The 23,923-nt window shown below is 38.1% G+C and overlaps 1 protein-coding gene across 3 annotated transcripts in view; it reads left to right on the top strand.

Annotated features, from left to right (window-relative positions):
- Positions 1-18,704, top strand: part of PRKD1 (protein kinase D1) — a 332,982-nt gene extending 314,278 nt beyond the window's left edge. For all 3 annotated transcript variants that reach the window (XM_047863002.1, XM_047863000.1, XM_047863001.1), the window contains 2 exons: positions 16,794-16,879; positions 17,727-18,704. In XM_047863002.1, the coding sequence (XP_047718958.1) occupies positions 16,794-16,879; positions 17,727-17,945 (305 nt within the window). In that variant the 3' untranslated portion in view covers positions 17,946-18,704. The remainder of the gene's footprint in view (positions 1-16,793; positions 16,880-17,726) is intronic.
- Positions 18,705-23,923: the final 5,219 nt, after the last annotated feature.

Genomic DNA, 23,923 nt, shown 5'->3' with positions numbered 1-23,923 from the left:
TTCAGAGGAGATGAAATTTAGACCAGTCACTAAAAATTGCAAAGAAAGAGATACAGCATTTGAGAAAGAGAATTACATGGGAAATTTAAAAGGCATTTATATTTGACCAGGAAGTACATATTTTACTTGGCTATAGATATTTCTAAGTGCTAAAAATTTCGTATCACTCAGACAAAGTGATATAGAGACCAGCTGAGACAGAACTTCACCTTTCTAAATCAGTTTGGGAATTGAGAGGGATTGGCCTCTCTCCTCAGTATCTTCCTCTGACTCATCCTTGCCTTTGAGGCACAAGAGTTGTACTATTTGCCAATTGCTGCCCTGGATGGGAAATGAGTTACCTAGTTGCTGGTATATGAACAGTACTAATAGTTGAATATAAAGAAAAAGTGAAATTATGACATAGTATTAGGTGAGGTGTTACAAAAGTAATTAGGCTAGGTAAAAAGGACAGGCCCCAGGGCTGTCCCACTATCTTGTTGAGAACAAACAATTCCCTCACAAAAAGTTGTAACAGGAGCTGGGACCATGCAATTTTAAGCATGTAGGATCTGAGAAATACACAAGGAAACTAGTATTGGCAAAGGATGGTCACAACTGATAATAGTAAATTTTTAGTCTCCATATACTTTAAACCTTGCCAGAATCACTAAAAATCTAGGTACAAGGAAATAAAAATCGAAGTCCCTCAGTGATTCAAAAATCAAGGGTAAGAATCAACAGTCAAGTGGCTTGAGTTGTGGTCCTATCTGCCATTCTAATTAGCCATCGCTTAACCTTCTTTGAGCTTCAATTCCTCATCTGTAAATCAGGATAATGATCCCTGCCTATATAATGAGTTGGTAACAGACTGAATGAGATAAAGGATGTGAAAAGCATCTATACAGGCAGGTGTGGGGTGAACCAAGGACTTGGATTTAGGAGGGAAGATAGGAGAGCACTAAGCTAAGCAACTGCTCTGGCGGGTAACCAAGAAGTGATTGTATAATTTTAGAAATTATATGCAAACTGATGTGCATGCTTCCAAAGTATTCTTCAGACATATTGGTAGTTGTGTGTGTGTGTGTGTGTGTGAGTGTGTGTGTGTGTGTGTGTGTGTGTGTGTGTGTGCTTTCTTGGCATGAAAAAGCAAAAGAAAAAAGAAAGTTGTAAGGTCTTTGTAACATACATAGATGCGTCAGAATGAAAAAATTCCTGTGTCATGCATTTATTTTTCTGTTAGTGTAGACATGGACTTGATATAATATAGTCCTATATATTGGAGTGGTGGAGCTCTCATCGTACCATTTGAACCCCACAGCAGTCCTCCAGTATGTAGCTTGTTTTAGTCTCTGTAGTAGAGAAAACCAGAACGTTGAGTGACTTGCTCAAAGTCAAACAGTGGCAGGGCTTGGACTTCAAATTATTTGTCTCCATTGTTTATAGCATAGATACTTGTACACCAAAGGGTGCTTATTTCTTAATGCCTTGACATTTAGGAATCTGTAAGGGAATATTTTAACTCATTATTTTTGCTGTGATAGTGTAATAAGCAGAGTACTGGCATTCTGGGGATGTGCTGATTAGTAATTTAGCAGGGAACTAGGTCTCTTGTGTGCAAATAATAGAAACCTATAACTAACTTAGGCAGAAGATAGTTTATTGACTCACACAACGGGGAAGTCCAAATGGTGAACCTCATCTATGTGGATCTGGTGGTTCAGCGTCATATTTCTCCATCTCTCATCATCTCTGCTTTGCTTTATGATGGCTTCCCTCTCAGGTGGATTCTTCATGTGGTGCAAAGTGATCCCCCGGCAGCCCCCGGCTTACATGCTGCTCATTGTATATGATCTCAGAACGGAAGAGTAATTATTTATCAGTAGCCATACATTCTCTGAAAGGGGCACTGATTGGCTCTGCTTAAATCCCGTAATACTCTGGGAACAATCACACTGTCACCGCAGGAACCTGGCTTTGATTGGCCATATGGATGATGGAGAGCCTCTCCAGTTTGGAGAGAGTAAGTTCCTGCAGGGAAGAGATACTAGGCCAAAAACAAACACAAAAGCATTAATAGATGTCCATTATCAAAATATTTTTTGTGAATCAAGGTATGATTTGAAAAATGAGAAGACTTTTAGGAAAACCTAACTCAGCAATTGTTACAGGAAAAATGGAGATAATAAAATTAAATCTTCAAAGAAAAAAAACCATAGCAGCTAACACTTCTGTAACATTTGCATTATAGCCAAGCACTATTTAAACACTTTCCATATATGAACATATTTAATCATCTCCAACCTTTGAGTAGATACTATAATTGTTTCCATTTGAAAGATGAGGCGGTGCAGGCGCCGAGGTTTAAGTGGCTTTCCTGAGTGGGGCCAGGGTGCAAATCCTGTCAGCTGGCTCCAACATAGATGCTCTTATCTACTACATTTACAGCCTCTTGATTATCCTTCTAATGGATTTTGCCATGGTGTCACATTAAATTTTTAATATGCTTTCACTAGCTTAGAGCTACAGTAGCAACACAGTTTTTAATAACATCTAAAAATACAGGGAAACAAGATCATGTTGTGATAACGCCCTGAGTTGAGAGCTCTTCCACTTAGTGTATTGGTGACCTCATCCAACTTCCTTATTAACTCTTAGGTCTCAGTTTTCTTGTCTGAAGTATGGTGACAGTAATTCCTAACTCATGGGGGTTATTTTAAGAATTAAATGAAATTGCACTGGAAAGTGCTTAGCACAGTGACTGTCATAGCTGGATTACCTTAAATATAATAAACACTTTCTATTTTCCAGTCACTTTACATGATCTATCTATATATCTATCCGTATATAGGTATTTAGTTATACACACAAATGTGTGTATAATTATACAAATTTATATATGTAACTAAACATACATTTAACTATACTCATATAGTTACTTATATGTATAACCAAAGAGACACATTATAAACACAGTTATACAAATATAACTAAATAAGAATGCATGTATACAATAAAACACTCCAGAATGAATCATATGATTACAAATAATTACACAAGAGGAGACTTTAGGTAATCATGGGATGGGAGTTTGAGGACGTTTCAATTCATTCTAAGCCAGTGTTGTGTATTATGCCTTGTTTCATTTCATCTTAGTGATTACCAGATGGCCATTTGACATCCTCCAGTTAGTCCATTGTAACCTATCAATGATTACACATGGCCTCACTCCCACCTCTAGCTTTATCACGTACTAGGTTCAGTTTGGCCCTTAACACATCCATCCTATGACCTTTCTTGGTTCCTTGAAAGGACTTGCACACTTACTTTAAAATATTTACTTAATTAGGCAAATTTACTGTATCTCATGGAAAGAGCAGCCCATGTTCACTTAAACGTTTTTTAGATAATCAGATGAAACTAAGGAAAATTATGCCTTACTTGATCATGTATCAATATGCCCTTCCATTCATTGCATTTTTAGCAATTCCAAAAGAGCAAGAGACAGACCAGGCTATTCTCCATGTTAGTCACATGTGGTATAATAATAAGGCCGAATCTTGGATGGACATTGCCAAAACATCAGAAAATTGCAAACAAGGCTCTGTCTATGACTTAAGAAGTAGATACCAGGGGTGTAGGGCATAGATATGGGAAATGGAAAAACTAGCTAATAGAACATGGAAATATTTGCAAGGCAAGTGATTTCTTTTTTTTTTTTTATTTTTTTTCAACGTTTATTTATTTTTGGGACAGAGAGAGACAGAGCATGAATGGGGGAGGGTCAGAGAGATAGGGAGACACAGAATCGGAAACAGGCTCCAGGCTCTGAGCCATCAGCCCAGAGCCCAACACGGGGCTCGATCTCATGGACCGCGAGATCGTGACCTGGCTGAAGTCGGAAGGCAAGTGATTTCTAATAATTTTGCCAAAGAACCTTCTCAAGTATGGCTTATTATAAATCTGTCATAGTCTAGCTCTAAGTCTATAGTAAGCATTTTTTAACTTTAGCATGCCAACATTTAATCAGAGGAGCTGGTTGAAAGTGGAGATTCCCTGGCCCCATCCCTATAAACTGCAATCCTGTGCTGAGAATGTAAGAAGTCCGTGGATCACACTTTCAGAAACACTGCTTCAGAGCCCCGATCCTCTGAAAGACCTGACAGCTGAACAGTGCTCTCAAGAAAGTCTTAAATAAATTCCCAATATTTATATTTAAATAAATTATGAAATCCCTCTCTAATTCCTAACCTCTTTTTGCATTTGCATTTTCTTTCTCAGATATTTACTATCAGGACATGTAATTTATTTCAAATGTTAAATGTATTTCAGTATTGATTGCCATGAAGGTAGCAAGAATAGAAAAAGCTTTTTGACCAGTTTCTTTTGTCAAGAATAAAGAAGAAAACATGTAAACTCCAGGAAATACAGAAAGTTGTATAACCAAGTTATGTATAATAAAGAAGAAACTAACATAGGTGTTATGATTTTCCGCTTTGTGCAGTTGAAGGAATGTAGGAAAAGAGAATCCTCTTGACGCATGACAATTCTCCTTTGAGTGGATGTAGGTTTGGAAATTTGATATTATAGGGTATAGGTGGCAGGGGTTATAATCTCATAATTCATAATAGTTACATATAAATTATCCCACATATTGCTTATTGATTCAAAATTTTAGATAACCCTAAGAGCAAGCATGTCTGACTTTATTATACTTATGCAAATGAATGTAAATAATGAAACATCTACAATGCTGAGGAGGAGAATAGAGAAGAGGTGAAGAGAGCTGGAAGAGCCATAGCTTCCACGGGGTTCATTTAGGATTCTGCCTAGGTGAATGGACTGAGTTATACATATTTACTCTATGACTTAATGTATAATTTAATGTCAAGTTAATACTTCTGAATAAAACATATCCATATGTATACATCTGTATATGTATACATATCCATATTGTATGCCAGGCAGTGTTCTAAATTACAGAGCTGGCTGGTACATTATTTTAAGACAACCTAATTAATTGGGGGAATAAGGTCAGTATAATAGAGAAACCTGAAATAAAATGATTCATTGTCCTTAATGGAAAGGAATCTATGTTTGTTTTGTTTTGTTTTGTTTTAATTTTGTTTTAATGTTTATTTATTTAAGAGAGAGAGAGAGGGAGAGAGAGACAGTGCAAGTTGGGGGGAGAGGCAGAGAAAGAGGGAGACACAGAATCCAAAGCAGGCTCCGGCTCTGAGCTGTCAGCACAGAGCCCAACACGGGGCTCAAACTCACAAATCATGCAATAGTGACCTAAGCCGAAGTTGGACTTAATGGACTGAGACACCCAGGCACCCCTGTTTTCATTTGTATTTTAAGGTGGTTCGTCTCAAACTCTGTGGTGACAGACCAGTTTTATATTATCTTAATTTCCAGACATATGGACCAGTTTATTTTACCAGTTTATCAAATAAAATAAAAAAAAATATGACAGCAATATCAATTTGCTATAAAAGTTCCCATAGACTTAATCTTACTTTCTATACCTCTTTCATTGTAGACCAGTAAACAGTTCACAGATCAGTACTGATTCATGAACCTTCTCTGAGTGGCACTGGTTTAAAGCTAATCAGAAGACATTTTTTAAGTAGTTAAAACCATAATGAGATGTGAGGTTTTTATTTTTCATTTTGAACTCTTTTTACCAATTGATTTAGATCTTTTACTAGATGCATACAATACTTTCATTAAAAAATAATAAAAGTGAATGGAAGTACATGGGGGAAAATAAGACTCCAGGAATAAATGGAGTACAACCTTCTATATAACTATAATTCTTCTGTGCCTGGTTGAAAAATGTCTAAAATTTTAAGTGTAATATATATATATATATATATATGTATATATATATATGTATATATATATATATGTATATATATACACATACACACACACACACAAACACACACGTATATATACATATATATGTATATATACATATTTACGTATACACGTATATACGTATACATATGTATATACACATATACACATATATACATATATAATTATATACATATATACATGCACACATACATATATATGCACATATACGTATATATACATACATATATGTATGTATGTATGTATGTATATATACGTATATGTGCATATATATTGTATATGTAAGTGTTATTCACCGGAGAGCAAGGGTTATGTTTCCTTTTCTGTAATACCAGTCCGGCATCATGACTGGGCAGATGAAGAAGATGTAACCTCCACTGTCTCAACTTATGCTCACACAAAGGAGAATTATTAAGTGTGAAAGTCAAATTCTCTTCTCCTACATTCCTCCAGTTGCTCAGAATCATCGCATACATCTTAAACCATTCTTTTTTGTATATAACTTTAGTAGGCAGCTTTTGTTTTCCCAAGAGTTTACTCTTAGAGGAAGAAGACAAGTGGTGGCTGGACAGCTGGTAAAGTGAGATAAAACTTGTGCCAGGGCAGATCATCTTGCCAGAACACCGACAAACCTGCAGCAATGGGAAAGCATCTGTTAGAGTAAAAATTACATTTCCATCATCACCTTGAATTGATGTGTTCAATTAGAGACACAATTTGAGGAAGGTCAGTAATAGACCATGAAGACCACCAGAGAAATTACTATTTTTTTTTCTTCTGAGTTTTGATATTCCTTTATGTGACATTAGGGAGACAAACAGGCAGTAATCAACACAGAGGCAACCTTGGAAATTGTCGCACAATGAGTCCCCAGCCCCCGCAGATAGAGATCATATTCTGCATTCACAGGTGACGTCTGAAGAAGCACCTATTCTCAAGTCACCTGCTGTGTTGTTACTGCTCAGCTTTAGAGGCACGTGGTTAGTGTGCATTATGAAGAATTAAGAGCTGACACAAAGCCTTGACATTCCATATATAAAAATGGGGGTGGGAGGAATACCCCTTGCATTAATCCTATAGCTTATCTTCAGTTCAAGATTATTAAATCATGATGATGCACCAGTGACATAGGTTCTTTTCTGCTCGAATAGCCTCAGTGTTAGTATTTCTGCATCCTCCTTTCCCTGATAGACATAGTCACAATTTATGCTGCCAGTTGGTCTCAATCCTGTGCTGACATTTATGAACAGTGTAGAATATATGGCATCTCAAGTCATAGAATGGCTATCATAATACACCGCTAAATTTATCAAAGCATCTAAATTTTACATTTAAAGCAATTTTTATCATTCAATGTGGTTAATTCAAATAAAATTGGTCACAAGTGTGTTTTTCTCCCAGAAATTGAAGATGAAAAATGCAGCCAGTACAAACACAAAGCAAAGCTAAATAAAAGCCTTGCACCAAGAATACCACATGGTATGGTTTCAAAATCCAACAGTGTTCCAGAACGCTAAACACTTAAGTTGGAAGTAGCACTTTGCCATGAAAAGGAACCAGCTGTAGGCCCCTCTTGCACTACGTATTGTTCAAAACAAAAAAACAACCCCATTGAAAATAAGCCTCGGGTAGATGAGACCCAGAAGTCCAATGGTATAGGAAACAAAAGAAAGACAATTGTCATTTTAATAATTAAACTGTGTTTGTAACAGTTTATGAGGCTTGCAGATCTAGCAAGCCTGCTGAATATTAATGAATAGATTGATTTGTCAACATATTAGCACCGCTGTCAGACATAACAGCACGGAAGAGATGTGAGACGGCTAGCCAGTGAGCTGCTTTAAAATGCTTGACTCACTGTCAGGAAATTCTATCATGATTGGTAAACTAAAGTGAATCAGGTGGGTTCAGACTTCCACTGGGATTTAATAATCTCTCCTTGAAATTCGGGAATTACTTAGTGTACTTTCTTTTAAGCCATGCAGTTCATTCAATAATAGTAAGTAAGTTTAAAATTAGCAACCAAAGGCACCCAATGATTTTTAAAAATCTTCTAATAGAGTGAATTCTTTATTATGTATGTATGTGTATGTATACATACATATTTCAAAATCCAAATGAGATATTATCTGAAAGGGTGTACCACCAGGAAATGAATCATTTATTTTGAGAGCAAGTAAAATAAAATTGACAGAGTTTTCTTTAACAAATGGTCATTTATAGGGAAAAACCACTCAGAAGTTTTAGCAAGAATACTAGCATTAAAAAAAAAAGAATATTGGCACTGTAAGTGCTTAAAAATCAGCTGTTTATGTGCCATCCAAATTGAAATGTTTCCTACATATCCCAATTATAAAGTTAAAATTTCGCTTCAGAATTTATATCATAGTTGAGTTGAAATATGACATCTGAAATGTCAGGGTAGAACAACAGTAAAGGTTTAAGTATTCTGTTAAGTTTGCTTTATTCCACAATGACAACAGAGAATATTTCAAAATACGGCATGGTAAAAATCTTACTTAGCCCCTGTACTGCTCTATTATACCAATATACTGAGTAATTATCCAGAACGTTCTTACATTGCTTCAGTGATAGAAAATGGTTTCACAAGGACCCTTATTTCTTCTGAATTTGACCCTGGCACCATGAGCAAAAATCTCTCTGTTTTTACCCACTGTTAGAACAAGCCTGCTCCTTTTTCCAAATAGAGGCTAATCTCAGGTTTGAAAAGCAGCCATCATATCACCCCTGATCTCTTCTCTTGGGCAATCAGCTTTTCCTTCAGCCTCCTGTTCACTCTGGTCCAAACACTCTCATCTTTGTTTTTCAAACCCCAAAGCTGTTCTCACTCAAGGTTCCACAAGTCTAGTTAAGTATAAAGTGAAGCCACCACTTCCTCGTGATAAAGAACACATTTCTTTCAGCATGGCATAAAAATCACAACTGACTTGGTAGACTCATGTGTTTACTGTAGATTTAGAACCTGAATTCCTTCTCATGAACGTTGTTGATAAGCCAGGCTTTCCAGTTCTGTACTTAGACATTTCCTTGGGGGCTAGGGAAGTGAGACCTAAAAAGAGGACTCCGTTTCATTGGTCCCTATTAAATGTTATGATACCAGTACGGCCCAGAGCTCCAGATGCAGTTATTTTGGAACTGATTTGTATAATCCAATTCATTTGCTCTTCCTGTTGGCATCCTCTGGGTGAAAGCTATCTGAAAACCTTTCTGTGTCCTCCTTGCAGACTACCAAACCGGAAGGGGCTGAGGACAGATATCTGTATGTTTGGGTACCTTTCTCTGTGTTTACATCCATCTCTTCAGGGATCCTTGGGGCAATATTAAACCAGTTGTTAACTACTATCAATGTTCTCCTGCCTCTAGTGTCTTGCTACTCAAAATGTGGTCTAAGGCTCCTCCTGGAAGCCACTAGAATATAGACAATCAGGTCTTACCCCAGATCTACTGAATCAGAATCTTCAGTTTAAAATCCCTGGATTATTTATATGCATGTAGAAGTCGGAGAAGCACTCCTTGGCAGAGTTGTTCTCAATTCCAGCTGCACACACTAGCAACACTTGTGCTTCTAAAGATACTGAGGCCTGGAAGCCCCTCTTTAAAGATTTTCACTTGACCTGTGGCTTGAGTATTAGCATTAGAAGAAGAAGAAGAAGAAGAAGAAGAAGAAGAAGAAGAAGAAGAAAAACAGAAATCTCTCCAAAGGATTTTAATGTGCCATGAAAATGGAAAAAAAAAACCATTTTGCACATGATTAGCATCCTGTAAATATATTTTGATTTCTACCTTAAATTTTGAATCAGTTTAGCATCATTTTCAGGGCTGTTGTATGCTGTGTTTAAACAATTCGTGATTTCCAAGATTGTGTTTCCAGTCTTCAAGGGGAAATGAAATTGAATGTAAAGTAAAGGCATAACCGTTGATAGAGTAACTTTCTACAGAGGAAAGAACTGGAAAAGGAAAGATACCAACTTGAGTCTCGAAAGGTCTTGCACTTCATTGGATTGCGGTAATTGACTCAGAACGAGTAAGATGATGATTTCCAGCGGCCTTGTTTGCTGCCTGCAGCCTCTGGTTTCAGGCCGAGAGGAGCGTCCCAGTTAGTGTTGCCGGGCAACAGCTTGCTGGGTTGAGAGCTGGAATGTGAAGGGTTGCAAAACGATTTTTAAAATAAACACACAACTTACCATCAGCATGAAGCAAACCAAGAGAACTACTGAGCACTGTGACAGGCAGTGAGGCAGAATAGAAGAGGAAAAAAGAAAACACTTCCTTGAAGGCAGGGAGCTGAGTGGTTGACAGATGATGGCCCCATCACTAGGATAATAGTTCTGATTTGGTTTCCAATTTGAAAATCTGTACCTGAATAATTTGCGGGTGGACAAAAGACGGTACGGACAAAATTTTAAAAAGGTACTGTTTCTGGAAAAGAAGAGGTCAGCCCACGGAATTCACGGGTAATTTCTCTTCTATAAAATAAATGTGGCAAAATAACATGAGCTGTATTGCAGATATTCTCAGCATTATTCTGATTTTCTGATAGAAATCACTGATCCTATGATCTATTTTATGGTGTTGTGATGTCTTACCATCTAGGAATATGTTTAGCCAAAATAAACAAACCATATGCACATAATGTGGATATTCAAACTTAGAGCTGAGAAAATGGCCATTTATATGTGTAATTAATGTATTCAGTCTACCAAACGCTGTTTAGCAAGCATTTTCCTAATGCACTGAGTGATGCATTTTATTTTAAATATTTATGAAACTTCCATGCAGAAATGAATACGTAATTTGTGTGACCTTCAAGGAGTTAAAATCTAGTTGGAAGAGTAGAGGGGAGGACAGGCTTCTACTGAAATAACACAAGATGGGAATTGGGAAAAGACTGAGAAGTGTGACCCCAGGGACCTATTATATATTCACATATATCCAGTTCTATTCACTTGGTAGGATTTTCTCCAGGTTTTGGATGTCATTCAGTTTAGCCTTAGCAGTGGCTTATGCAAATCTACCTCCTACATACAGAGAACCTATTCTGTCCCTACATGTGGTGTTTGCTTTGAAATACAGAATGACTGCAAGATAGTCCCTACAGGTGCGAAGATAATTCAGAACTTTGATGGCAGAAAAAATGGAATCCATACAATTAACACTCTGATGGAACATTCCCTTTCATATTAAAACATAAATTCCTTCAGCACCTGCATATAGTATTTAGTTTTGGTTTTGTTCCCATATTACTCGTGCACCTGGCAAACAGGCTGCCCAGAACTGTAGCAGTCCTAACATCTGCTCAAAGTTCTGTAAGAGAACGTTTGATTAATTTTTTTTTTGCTTTCCTGACATTTTAGTCTCTCAACTGGTGGGACAATGAGAAAAATTGCTGTACAGGAAGTAGCAGGGGGAGTAACTGTGTTAGCCAAGAGTTTACTGTAGCAAAAAAAAAAAAAAAAAAAAATTAGGCTTCAAAAAAAAAAAACAACCAGATTTTCTTCCCCTGCTTGCTCACTCATGCTCGCGCTCTCTCTCTCTCTCTCTCTCTCTCTCTCTCTCTCTCTCTCAAAATACACTTTAAAACAACCATTTTCTTTTCTTTTTTTCCTAATTTATAGGGAACAGTAGTGTGAATTCGTGGCTAGAGACATTTTAGAAAGCACAAAACTCTGCTCATGAAGGATAGGGGATTCTTTAAAAATGAAAATTTAAACCGTACAATTGTTTAAAATTTTCCAATAACAAAGAAAAGGGAAAGACTTCTCACATTGCCTCTGTTGTGGGATTGTTGATGCCAAGGTCAAGAAAGAATTCTTGAAGGTTTTACAATGCAACTTAGTAAGTTTAAGTAGCATGGTCAGAAAGAGCTGCACTTTTGCTGTATGAAGCCAGTGGTTATATGCCTAGTGCTCAAGGAGGAGAGTGCAGGTAGTATTAGATCATAAATGTCTTCTTTGAATTTCTATTCGAAAAATTACTTTCACAAGACTTCTGTGGCACTTATCATTCAGTTCGATATTAACTACCGGTGAAATAGGCAGTCATATCACCCTTTAAGAATGTAGAAACCAGCATATATTTAATAGTTATGAAAACTATACAGAGGGCGCCTGGGTAGCTCAGTGAGTTAAGCGTTTGACTTAGGCTCAAGTTATGATCTCAGGGTTCGTGAGTTGGAGCCCCGTGTCAGTCTCTGTGCTGACAGCTCAGAGCCTGGAGCCTGCTTTGAATTCTGTGTGTCCCTCTCTCTCTGCCCCTCCCCTGCTCGTGTTCTGTCTCTCTCAAAAATAAATAAACATTAAAAAAAAAAAAACAACTATACAGGTTATAGGTCAGCCTTCTGGGCTACATGTGAACACTTTTCCGCTTCTATCCCTCACCTCACTGTGCCTGTTCAAAGTGTTTAGAGAACTCAGATTTAAGACAATTTTTTTTTTATTTTTTTTTTCAATGTTTATTTATTTTTGGGACAGAGAGAGACAGAGCATGAACGGGGAAGGGGTAGAGAGAGAGGGAGACACAGAATCGGAAACAGGCTCCAGGCTCTGAGCCATCAGCCCAGAGCCCGACGCGGGGCTCGAACTCACGGACCGCGAGATCGTGACCTGGCTGAAGTCGGACGCTTAACCGACTGCGCCACCCAGGCGCCCCAAGACAATTTTTTTTAATGTTTATTTATTCTTGAGAGAGAGACAGCGTGAACAGGGGAGGGGCAGAGAGAGAGGGAGACATAGAATGTGAAACAGGCTCCAGGCTCTGAGCTGTCAGCACAGACCCCGACGTAGGGCTCGAACCCACGAACTGTGGGATCATGACCTGAGCTGAAGTTGGATGCTTAACCCACTGAGCCACCCAGGTGCCCCGACAATTTATTAATAATAGGGAAGGAAGGGATTGAGTTTAAGCATGAGTAAGAGAACAAAACCCTCAGAATAATAGAAAGGCTAACTCCCAGAATAAATAGACAAGTACAATCACAAAATAATCCTACCAGTCTCTGAAAAAAAATTGATATCATATTTACTGCAAAGAGAAAGAGAAATCAGCCACTGCCTATTTTTCTCCTGTTTTCTTCAGGGATGGATGGGGGGTATTCATACTGAGAGGATAAGGGGAGGAAAGTGTGAAACAAAAAATATAATCCAAGGGAGTAGAGGATTTCCTGCATAGCTTTGGCCCTAACCAATGTCAGCTATTTAAAATGGCATCTGTTGGGGTGCCTGGGTGGCGCATTCGGTTAAGCGTCCGACTTCAGCCAGGTCACAATCTCACGCTCTGTGAGTTGGAGCCCCGCATCAGGCTCTGGGCTGATGGCTCGGAGCCTGGAGCCTGTTTCCGATTCTGTGTCTCCCTCTCTCTCTGCCCCTCCCCCGTTCATGCTGTGTCTCTCTCTGTCCCAAAAATAAATAAACGTTGAAAAAAAATTTTTTTTAAATAAATAAATAAATAAAATGGCATCTGCTGATTGCCCAAAACTGTGGAGACCAGCACTATGTGGCAATAAACGTCAACTCTTGACAGGCAGATATTTGGATATACACTTTTTGCCGTATGTAGGGAAGGAAGTGCAGGGTACCACGATTTTCTGAGATATGATCTGCTTCTCCAGTATCCCTTTCTCATGGGGCTACAGAGACCTCTTGGGCTGCAGATCCTCATGGGGCTCTGGGGAGCCTGGAGCTTCTTTTTCTCCCTCCCACCTTGGGCCCTGGCATTCTTCTCTGCTATACCAGCTTGCCATTTTTCCTTCTGACTTTCCAGGCTACTACCGCAGCCTGCTTCTTCACTCCTGTTTCCTACTGCTGGAGCGTGCTCCCTGTCTCCTTTGCTTAGTTTTTGAAAGACATTCACAGAATGTTCCAGTGTGTGAGTGTGTGTACATGCATGCACACTCATATTTTGCCTTTGCAACTAGACTGGGAGTGTTTTGGGGTCAGAACTCTATCATTACTTTTTTGTTCCTTAAGCAATTGCCAACAGTAATTCGTTAGGGCAGATTTGGTGAATGAACAGATTAAAGAATGAGTGACACATGTGAAGAACATTACCAATACAGAGAACATTGTTTAAAAAAAGAAAAAGCTGTAGAATTTCTCTTAAAAATGGACTCAGTGAAAGGCATTTTGGATGGTATAGTTAATGCTGGATTGTATGAGGTGATCAATAAAAAGGATGTTTTAAGAGTTCAGAAGGGGCAATGAGTAGAATGGAGCTCTCAAACACTAATGATGGACCTATTTTCAGAGTAAAGCCAGGTGCCTACAGTTAACCATATTTGTTTTTGTCTACCAAAAGCCACAAAATATATTTATCAACACACAAATACACACACAAATTTATATGCACACACATAAATCTTCTAATTGTGTCCTTAGCTTCTAAACTATTTTCTCTTGGAGGTACTTGCCATTATCTGGCTGTGTTTCTTCACATCGCCTGGGTACTGTGGCTGTGCTCAGCCTGTGGGTGCTTCGTTCAGCAGAAAAAATGTTTCATCTCCACATATTCCATTCCCTGCAGAAACTTATAGTTTCTCCTCTGGCAGTACTTCCTTCCCCATTAGGCAGTATGGTTCACTGTTGGGGTGCATTTGGGCACAAACCAGCCCTTTTGTTGAGTTACTGTACTCCCACCTTCCTAATTATAGAATTCAAAGCAGAATGAGTGAATTAATAACATGTATTTATTGCCTGCAGGGTCTGGGGAAGCGTAATGCTGTGGCGCACTTACGGTAGTGCATAAGCTCTCCCGTCTCCCCTCATCCTCCATTTTTGCTCTGTGAGTTCACAGCAGCAAGAACGGAAGGTGCACTTTACTCACCAGTGAGTAAATCATGTGAATGGATGTTTTAAAGCACATGCCCAATACACAGTTCACTGAGAGAACTATACTTTCAAAAGCTCTCTGGGAACACATGCTTGGAATTTGAAATTGTACTAAGTACTGTGTTTCCTATGGTATCCTAGCTAAGGCAAGAGTGTATCAGCCTAGAAAGCATTTAAATGTGAGCTATTGCATTTACTTTCTCCAAGAATTCTCCAAAGAATTCTTAAGTGTTTAATTCTACGGCCATTCAAGCATGCAAATACTTGGAGTGTTGGTGTCAGAGAGATAGAACTCTAAGTTACCAAAAGACTATAGAAATTGTTTCTCTTGTGGTGCATGGGTGGTCCAGTCATTTGAGCGTCTGACTCTTGATTTCAGCTCAGGTCATGATCTCATCGTTTGTTGGATTGAGCCCCTTGTTGGGCTCTGCCCTGATAGTGTGCAACCTTCTTGGGATTCTCTCTCTCCTTCTCTCTTTCTGCTACTCTCGCACTAGCACACACGGATGCGTGCGCTCTCTCTCTCTCTCTCTCTCTCTCAAAATAAACAATAAAAGATAAACAGTTTTTAAAAATGTCTGTAGAAATCATTTCTCTTTTCCTGATAATGAAAAGGATTCGGATTCATTCTGTTTGAAGCAATCTTTGTCCCAGGTTGCCTCTGGACTCCTGTGACAGCCTGTATTTTCAGATCCATACAGGCTGATGTAAACCATACAATAGAGTCAAAGCCACTTGATTCAGGACTTGATGATTGGGGAAGTTGGGGAGTTAATTTGCATTTTTTTATATCAACTACCTATTTGATTAAGATTTGGAGATGAAAGATCCATCTCTTAGGAAATATAATGACCAGGGTATGTTACAGGTGGAAATTGACTTCGGTGAAATGTGAATGTTTCCATTGGTTTGGCAGATTTCACTAAGCTCTTTTTGGAGAAGAAAATGCTAAGATGAAAGATATGGGAAATTATTACAAGAATGAATAGGAAGTGTAATAGTGAATTTAATAAATAATGACATTAATAATCTAGGCTGAAAATATAATTTTTACAAAGGTGAGGGAAAATTCTGTCACATGAAGTATAGGTAACTCAGATGCTTTGGAGACTAGATAACTAGAAGGATCACTGTTTCCCCCCTAAATTACACTCTGTTGGGAGTCCCAATCAGAGACAGAGTACTAAGCTGGAGAGACTGGTTCTAACCTCATAGAATCATTCTTGTTAGACAAATTCCTTTCCTGTCTTTCCCTAGAAAACAAGGAAGGCTGATATAATTCTAATTCATTGGATATTTTAAAAGGCAAACAGGAGAAACAAAAAGTATTTTCCTATTGGGTCATTGGCTAAGTTTATCCTGAGTTGTGGCCCATTTTGTGTTTTATTTTATTCGTTTTAATTTGGTGTCCAGGGGCGCCTGGGTGGCTCAGTCGGTTAAGCGGCCGACTTCAGCCCAGGTCACGATCTCGCGGTCCGTGAGTTCGAGCCCCGCGTCGGGCTCTGGGCTGATGGCTCGGAGCCTGGAGCCTGCTTCCGATTCTGTGTCTCCCTCTCTCTCTGCCCCTCCCCCGTTCATGCTCTGTCTCTCTCTGTCCCAAAAATAAATAAATGTTAAAAAAAAATTTTTTTAATTTGGTGTCCAGATATCTGTCATTTAATTCAAGACTATGAAGCCCATTATGTATAGTTAAACTTTAAACACAAAACAAGATTAGTAAATGCTTTCTCTTGAATAGTAGTTGCATTCTGCATTTAGTACAAGAAACAGTTAAATGATGTATATTTAAACAAAACTCCTACGTTAGAAAAATGTATTACAGACTAGAAGAGAAATTTACATTGTACTCACAAAAGACTCATACTCCCTCCTCCAAAACTGTTTTCAATTTCATTTTTTAACATCCAAAATAAAATGAAGGCCAAGGTTTTAGGATTCTCAAGAGGTATTTTCTTCAGGTTCTAGTGCTTGCTATCACTATCCTGCATTTGACACTGTGAAATAGTGGATGTGAAATAAACTGTAAATGAATTATGCATATATTCCATATTTGTCATCCATTTTTATCAATAATTGAATTTTTTCCAGCCATTGATCTTATCAATAACTTGCTGCAAGTAAAAATGAGAAAGCGCTATAGCGTGGATAAGACCTTGAGTCACCCTTGGCTACAGGTAAAAATCATTCATTGGATATTTTCCTGATCAGATGAACTTCTGAATATTGATAAGATTTAATATTATATGTAAAAATATTTTGTTATATGCTTAATTAAAAGTTTTCTTACATCAATTTGTTTGCCAAAATGCATGCAACTTCTTAGGATTTAATAACAATTTAGTGTTTCTTAATCTCTCTACCAAGAAAATGTGACAGGGAAGAAATATACCACACATACATACGTGCCCTTGCACACGTGCCAAAAAAAAAAAAAAATCTAAGGGTCGTTGTAAAACTCCAAGGACCAGATTTTAAGAAATTTTATTAAAATTTTCTTAAAATTTTCTTAAAATTTCTTAAATACAGATTTAAGAAAATCTGTATATGTAATCCTGAGAAGTGTCCAAGCAGATGCTCATCTGGTCATGCACTGTACTCCTTTGCAAGCTGTGTTTTAAAAGCCTGTGCTAACATTCATGGAACAAATGCACGGCAAATATAAAATATAGGCGTGTGTTTGTTTTCTCTTACATATTTATTTTCACATTCAACTTTAGAAAAATGATACTGTGAAATACTGAAGGGTTATTTGTAGGCCTTAAATATCAAAGGAATACCAGTATTCCTAATTGCTTGGCCGCAACCATTGATTGCCCACCCCCTGATGCACAATAGTTTAAGCAAATAGGATGGCTTTGCTGCCGATGACGTCACTTCAGGGTGCCTGATGGAAAGACAGGGCACTGATAGAGTGGAAGGAAAAAGGGTAACTCATCAGTTGCGGGTACTGACAACAAATGAGACAGTATTTTAATGAGTTTTCATCGTCTCCATGGTAATGTTTTGGAATTCCTTCCTCAGGATTATCAGACCTGGTTAGATTTGCGAGAGCTTGAGTGCAAAATCGGGGAACGCTACATCACCCACGAAAGTGACGACCTGCGGTGGGAGCAGTACGCTGGCGAGCAGGGGCTGCAGTACCCTGAGCACCTGATCAATCCCAGTGCTAGCCACAGTGACAGTCCTGATGCTGAAGAAACAGAGATGAAAGCCCTCAGTGAGCGTGTCAGCATCCTCTGAGTTCCGTCCCCTCTAATCTGTCAAAACACTGTGGAATTAATAAATACATACGGTCAGGTTTAACATTTGCCTTGCAGAACTGCCATTATTTTCTGTCAGATGAGAACAAAGCTGTTAAACTGTTAGCACTGTTGATGTATCTGAGTTGCCAAGACAAATCAACAGAAGCATTTGTATTTTGTGTGACCAACTGTGTTGTATTAACAAAAGTTCCCTGAAACACTAAACTTGTTATTGTGAATGATTCATGTTGTATTTAATGCATTAAACCTGTCTCCACTGTGCCTTTGCAAATCGGTGTTTTTCTTACTGAGCCTCAATTTGGTAAGAGTCTACAGAACCTGTCCATGCAATAGTTCTGTCCCGTGTGCCCCATTGGCGCTGTCATTATAAACAAACTCTTGAAGAGTAGATTATTACCAGTTCTATGAACAACTCCAAAACTCATGTGGAAAAAACAAGCGATGGGGGAATGGAAGATGGATTTACAATCCTAGACACAAGTGCATGAAAGAGTTTCCTGTATAGTTTGAAATCCTTTGCCTGCCTGGTGTGCCTCAGTATGTTTAAACTCAAGTAAGTGGACCTAGGTGCACCTACTACTTACAAGCCTAAATGCCTTAGAAATGTAAACTGCCGTATATAACAGATATTTCCCCCTTTCTTACAATATCCTCTGTACTGTGGAAAATCAGAAGCTAAGCAACCTTTCGTCTTTATGTATTTTTCAGTAATAACAAATAAATATTCTTGTCAAAGTGTGTGTCCATCTGACTGAATTTGTAATCCACACTAGTGTTTTCGGGCCATTTAGGAGCGGAGGTGTTTGCTCAAAAAGCAGAAAAAGTCTCATGCTTTAGAATTTGGCTGTAACTACTCTGAAGCTCAAAAGTATGTTTCAAGGTGTAATGAAGCATTTCTGTCTTTCATGTCATCTGGTTTCAATAGAAAAAAAAGAGCTCTGGAAGGGAAAAATGACCAAAGCCAAACAGGAGCCTTGGAGGCATTAAGAATATTGTAAATGGCAGTCTCGTTGTAGCTTCCTGATTTAGTCAATATAAAATCAGGATTTATTACAATAATGACTCTAATTTCTTTCCATATTATCTAAACAAGAAGGTTCTAAAGTGGACTACAAAAACACATAAAGACAGGAAAAAAAAAATCCTAAAGTGAAAGCCAACTGAGGTGTTCTCTAGCCTGGGAAAGAGAAAACTAATATTGGACTTAATAGGCTTTGGGGTATGGAGTGGATTATGTGGGCTGTTTTTCTTTCTAGCAAGACAACAAAGCATTATCATGGATCACTGTTACTATGTAACAGAAATGATATAAATATTTGGAAGAATTTCATAAGTGTTGTGAGATACTTGAATGTATTAGGTAACTACGTGAAGACTACAAACAGTATTTGCAGACAGGATAGAGTAGTTGGATCTTTCCAGTGGTTAGTCACTATTTTGTATTATTACCTATTCTTTATTCTGTTCTATTATTATTTATCCCTTATTCTAAGGGATTTGAAATTTAAGTTTCAGAACACCATACAGACTTTTAAAGCAAAAGAGTAAGCGACATCACAGGTTGCCAGCATTACAGAGTCTGGATAGAAACCAGGGCAAGAAGTGAGCCAAAAGACCAATCTTTGGGTTGGTCTATCTTATCTATTGAAATAACCATTCTAAGATGATGGGGACCTGACATAAAACAGTAGTAAATGAAATTTAAATGTGGTATTTAAAGGAGTCCAGAATAGATCCTTCGTGATCATTAGATGATTGATGGAACTATTGGTCAAAAGGAGTTCTAGTCTTAGAAAGGGCGAGTTCATGTTTGAACATGTTAAGTATAAAGTTCTATAGGACCCCAAGTTTAGAATATTCTGAAAGTATTTAGATATGTGTCTGGAGCATTGGGGAAGAATTCTGGAGCTGAAGGTACAGATTTGGAAGTCCAAAGCTCGCCATATGTTGATTAGAATGACTTGGATTCTTGGCGATAGAATGAGATGGAAGTGATCTTGGGACACAAACCTCAGAAATACGAATATGGAATGTTTGGGCAGAATGAAAGGGAAATTGAAAAAGAATGCTTAAATGTGGAATTCACTGGAGTAATAATATAGAAGTCAAAGGAATAAGTTCAAAAGTGAAGTAGACAGCAGTAGAAAATACTATGGAGAGATAATGATTACGGCCTTTGGGGGACCAACAATTCTAGTGTTTTGTAATGGATATGGCTCTACTGCTACATTCAGAATAGTCATGTCAAAAGGACATGTGTGTGGCAATGCTATTTAGACTGCCCATTGTGCAGTGTCATCAAGCACAGGAAAGAGAAAAAACTGCTGAATTTCAGAGAAAAGGGGGCCACTGAAAGCCATGCTATGTCTCTTCCACCCAGAATTATCAGTGATGCTGCAAAGAATCCAATTTTATGGAATGAGTACCAACTTTGTATGCTAAAACTCATCAATAAACTTCTTCAAACTTCACATCAGTGGTATGTCATAGTATTAACTGACATGGGCAGGTCCATAGTCTATGTTTAATTCAAAAGGTAGCCCAGCACTTTTGATATAGAAGTATCTTCTGATCCTAACCAAAAAGAGAGAGAGAGAGAGAGAGGGAAGGAAATGACAAAAGCTTGTTTTAGGGTGGATGTGTCCTCCTTCATTGTCACAGAGACAACATTCCTTAAGCAATAACTTTATCAGCCCACCCAAGGTGCCATAAAAATTTCTGGTCTCTATATATCTTGAACCATCAACACAAACTGCCACTGTTCCGGCATTTGGCCTGAACAAGAGGACAGTGCTGAGAAAAATATTTTGATCAGTGATGCTTGAGTATGTTCATTTATCCCTAAGGAAGAGATCATCTTTGTGTTGGGTGAATACTCACTCTGATGAAGACTATTTTGAGAAATATATAGTAGGCCATTGTGACCAAACATGTAAAATAAGTACAGTGGTGAGAATAAGAAAGCCGTCTGTCTCCTCTGCAGCCATTATCCAGTCACTATTAAGTTTGACTACCCCTATGAAGTGATTAGGTTTGCATACCATTTGTTTGGACTTGTTTTAAGAAACCAATACTGGTTCCTGTGAAGATACCCTAAGACCCATGGAGAAGGGCCTTCTGCTTTCAGTTGCCAAGAGGAAACAAGTTCCTTCATCTCAGCCTTTTCACATCACCTAAAAGACTGTTTTCTCCACTCCACTCCCTTGCCTTTACTCCTATTCATTTTTTACCATGCATTTGACCTATGTCTTACATCTTTTTTTTGTTCCCCTGCTTCTTTTTAACTAACTTCTTTTTTGTTAGATATTTTTAGTATCCACTAACGATTACCCTTTGACTTAAAACAGGCTCAGCTTCGCACTTGCCACCAAACAATATAAAGAAATCAACTTGAACCTTGATTCTCCAATTAGTGTCTGATTTCTATTTATTCTTTCTCTGGAAAATTTGTCACTTTTTTCCCTTTGACTTCTGTGTTTATATCCCATTGAATAAAATTTTCATTTTTATCACTCATGAGTCTCTTCTCTTAAGAGTCATCAGTGGCCTCTAACTCAAAATTGATAGATTTTCTCAGTATAGCATGGAGGTTAGAAACCCAAATACAGAGACGGACTTACTTTGGCTTGAATTCTGGGTGACCATGAAAGCACTGTAATGGCTCATGTCACTTTAGGGGTGTTGTGAGGGACTAAATAAAATAATACAAACATCAAACTCAGTGGCTACCTGGCCCAAGGCATCAATAAAATGGTTTGCTTTTCTTTAGTCATTCAGCAACTACTTTCGATCACTTTCGATGTGCTGGGAATATGACAGATGAAAAGGTAGATGTGGTTGTCACCCATATTCCCTATGACCTGCCTTCTCTGGTGTCCTGCCTCCATGTATTCTAATGGGCTACTGAAAGGGGTGTGACCTTTGAAGCTTAACAGGTATAGATCCAAATCCCAACTCCAAGCCTTGTTAAGTGAACTTCCACAAACTACTTTAAAATCTCTGAGTCTCCTCCTGAGTAGAATGGCAGTAATGCATATTTTAAAATGCAGTTAGGATAACTAAGGGAAGCATTCAAATTTCTTAGCAAATTGCTGGCGTATGTTGCAGGTCAACAGACGTTAATGTCCTCCTCTCCCCTACCTCTGTATGCATTTGCTAAGGTTTTCCTTACTTTCTTTTTCAATATTTTCTCCTCATATGGTTTATTTCCATGAATTCAATTATTATTTTAGCAGGCACTCCCAAATCCATTTTGGCCACCCGGAACTCTCAGCAATCTAGTCTCCTCTCTCCATGAATGTATAGATTATATCTATCTAAAGGTCCCACCATGACTTAAATTCAACATGTCTAAAATCAGCGTTATCATTTTTCACCTTCAAATCAGAGGCATTGTAGACTTGGTCTCAATGAAACCTTTTTCTTCAGGCTCTTCTCCCTCCCATCTACTCTATACACCACCGCCAGGTTTATCTTCACCAATATTACTTTCATCCTCTTGCTCACATGTTCTAAAATCCTCAAAGACTCTACTCCCAGTTATCTACAGGATAAATTCAAATTCCTTAATGATACAAAAGCTGTGGGGTCCAACATTTAATAAAGTACTATTCAATTAGAATTCTATGTATCCCACAGATTTCTGCATCACAGACAGGAATTTCAGGACTAAGGCAGGAATTAGTTTCACTTCTTTGAAGTTCATTTCTTATTTCTATAACAAGACAAGAAGCTATATATATAAGCTTATATGAGCTTATTTCTGTAACAAGACAACTTCTAAATTATCTCCTAATTCATAGATTTTATGAAAGCGTGGTTTCATTTAAATGTCAACAAGGCGTCAATGCACACTTTTTGTGAACTCTTTGTTTCTTTTTCTTTTTTTACATTTTTATTTGTTGACTGAGAGAGCATGTGCGTGCAAACGGCAGAGAAAGAGAATCTTTTATTTTTTTTAAGTTTATTTTGAGAGACAAGCACAAGAAGGGGAGGGACAGAAAGAGAGAGAAAGAGAGAGAGAGAGAGAGAGAGAGAGAGAGAGAGAGAGAGAGAATCCCAAACAGACTCCATGCTATCAGTATGGAGCCAGATGTGGGGCTCAGTCCCATGAACTATGATATCACGATCTGAGCCTAAACCTAGAGTTGGATGCTTAACCACCTGAGCCACCCAGGCACACCTCTTTTTTTATTTTTTAAATTCTCGTATGTTTCTAATTCTCTGGGGCAAGCAAATGCTATTTTGAAAAAGCGAAAGTCACATCCTTCTCTGGGCCTTCTTTGTGTCAAAGATTGTGTCCAGGAACTTTTGTCAATAGACGGTTTCTTTAAGTGACTGTGGGCTACCAGCTGTCTGAAAAGTGTGAACACTTGCTACAGAACTTCTTTCTGTAACTTAGTAAAATGGTAAGACTTTGAATTAAGATTTAGTTTTTCTCTGGGAAATCAAAGAGTCTTTATGTCTTATGCTATTTTTTTAAATATACCCTAAACCCCTTGGATCTTCTTCTTTTGAAATATTTTAGTGTAGCTTCGTCTGAGAACAGTTGAGCTTTACTTGAGCTTTGGGCACTTATCTCAATTGTCAACGCGATTTTTATTTTCTTCTTATAATCTGCCTTCATACTCGAGGGCAGGGAACTGCCTAGTATTGGTTGGCTACTGGACCCCACTTGCTTCCACAAAGACAAGGATAGAGGAAGATACCTAAGAGTAACTTATATACAGGTCTCATGCAAACTCCCCAACCAAGTAGATTCTGTGCAGGAGTTTTCACCCCTTTAGATTGAGGCAGAGGAGCAGGAAGAATCACTTTGAGTAAAGATACAGAAGAAATTGCTATGAATAGAGGAAAAGCTCCTGAAGTAAAGGGTTAATATGAAAGTAGAGCCAGGAAGTAACATTGTCCGGGTTAAATAAAGCTAAATAGTCAAAAGCCTCAAAAAGGAGAATT

This window comes from Prionailurus viverrinus, chromosome B3, assembly GCF_022837055.1.
Source record: "Prionailurus viverrinus isolate Anna chromosome B3, UM_Priviv_1.0, whole genome shotgun sequence".
In the NCBI taxonomy this organism is placed as follows: Eukaryota; Metazoa; Chordata; class Mammalia; order Carnivora; family Felidae; genus Prionailurus; species Prionailurus viverrinus.
Note: the sequence above shows the minus strand (reverse complement) of the source record. Positions and strands in the feature narration are given on the sequence as shown.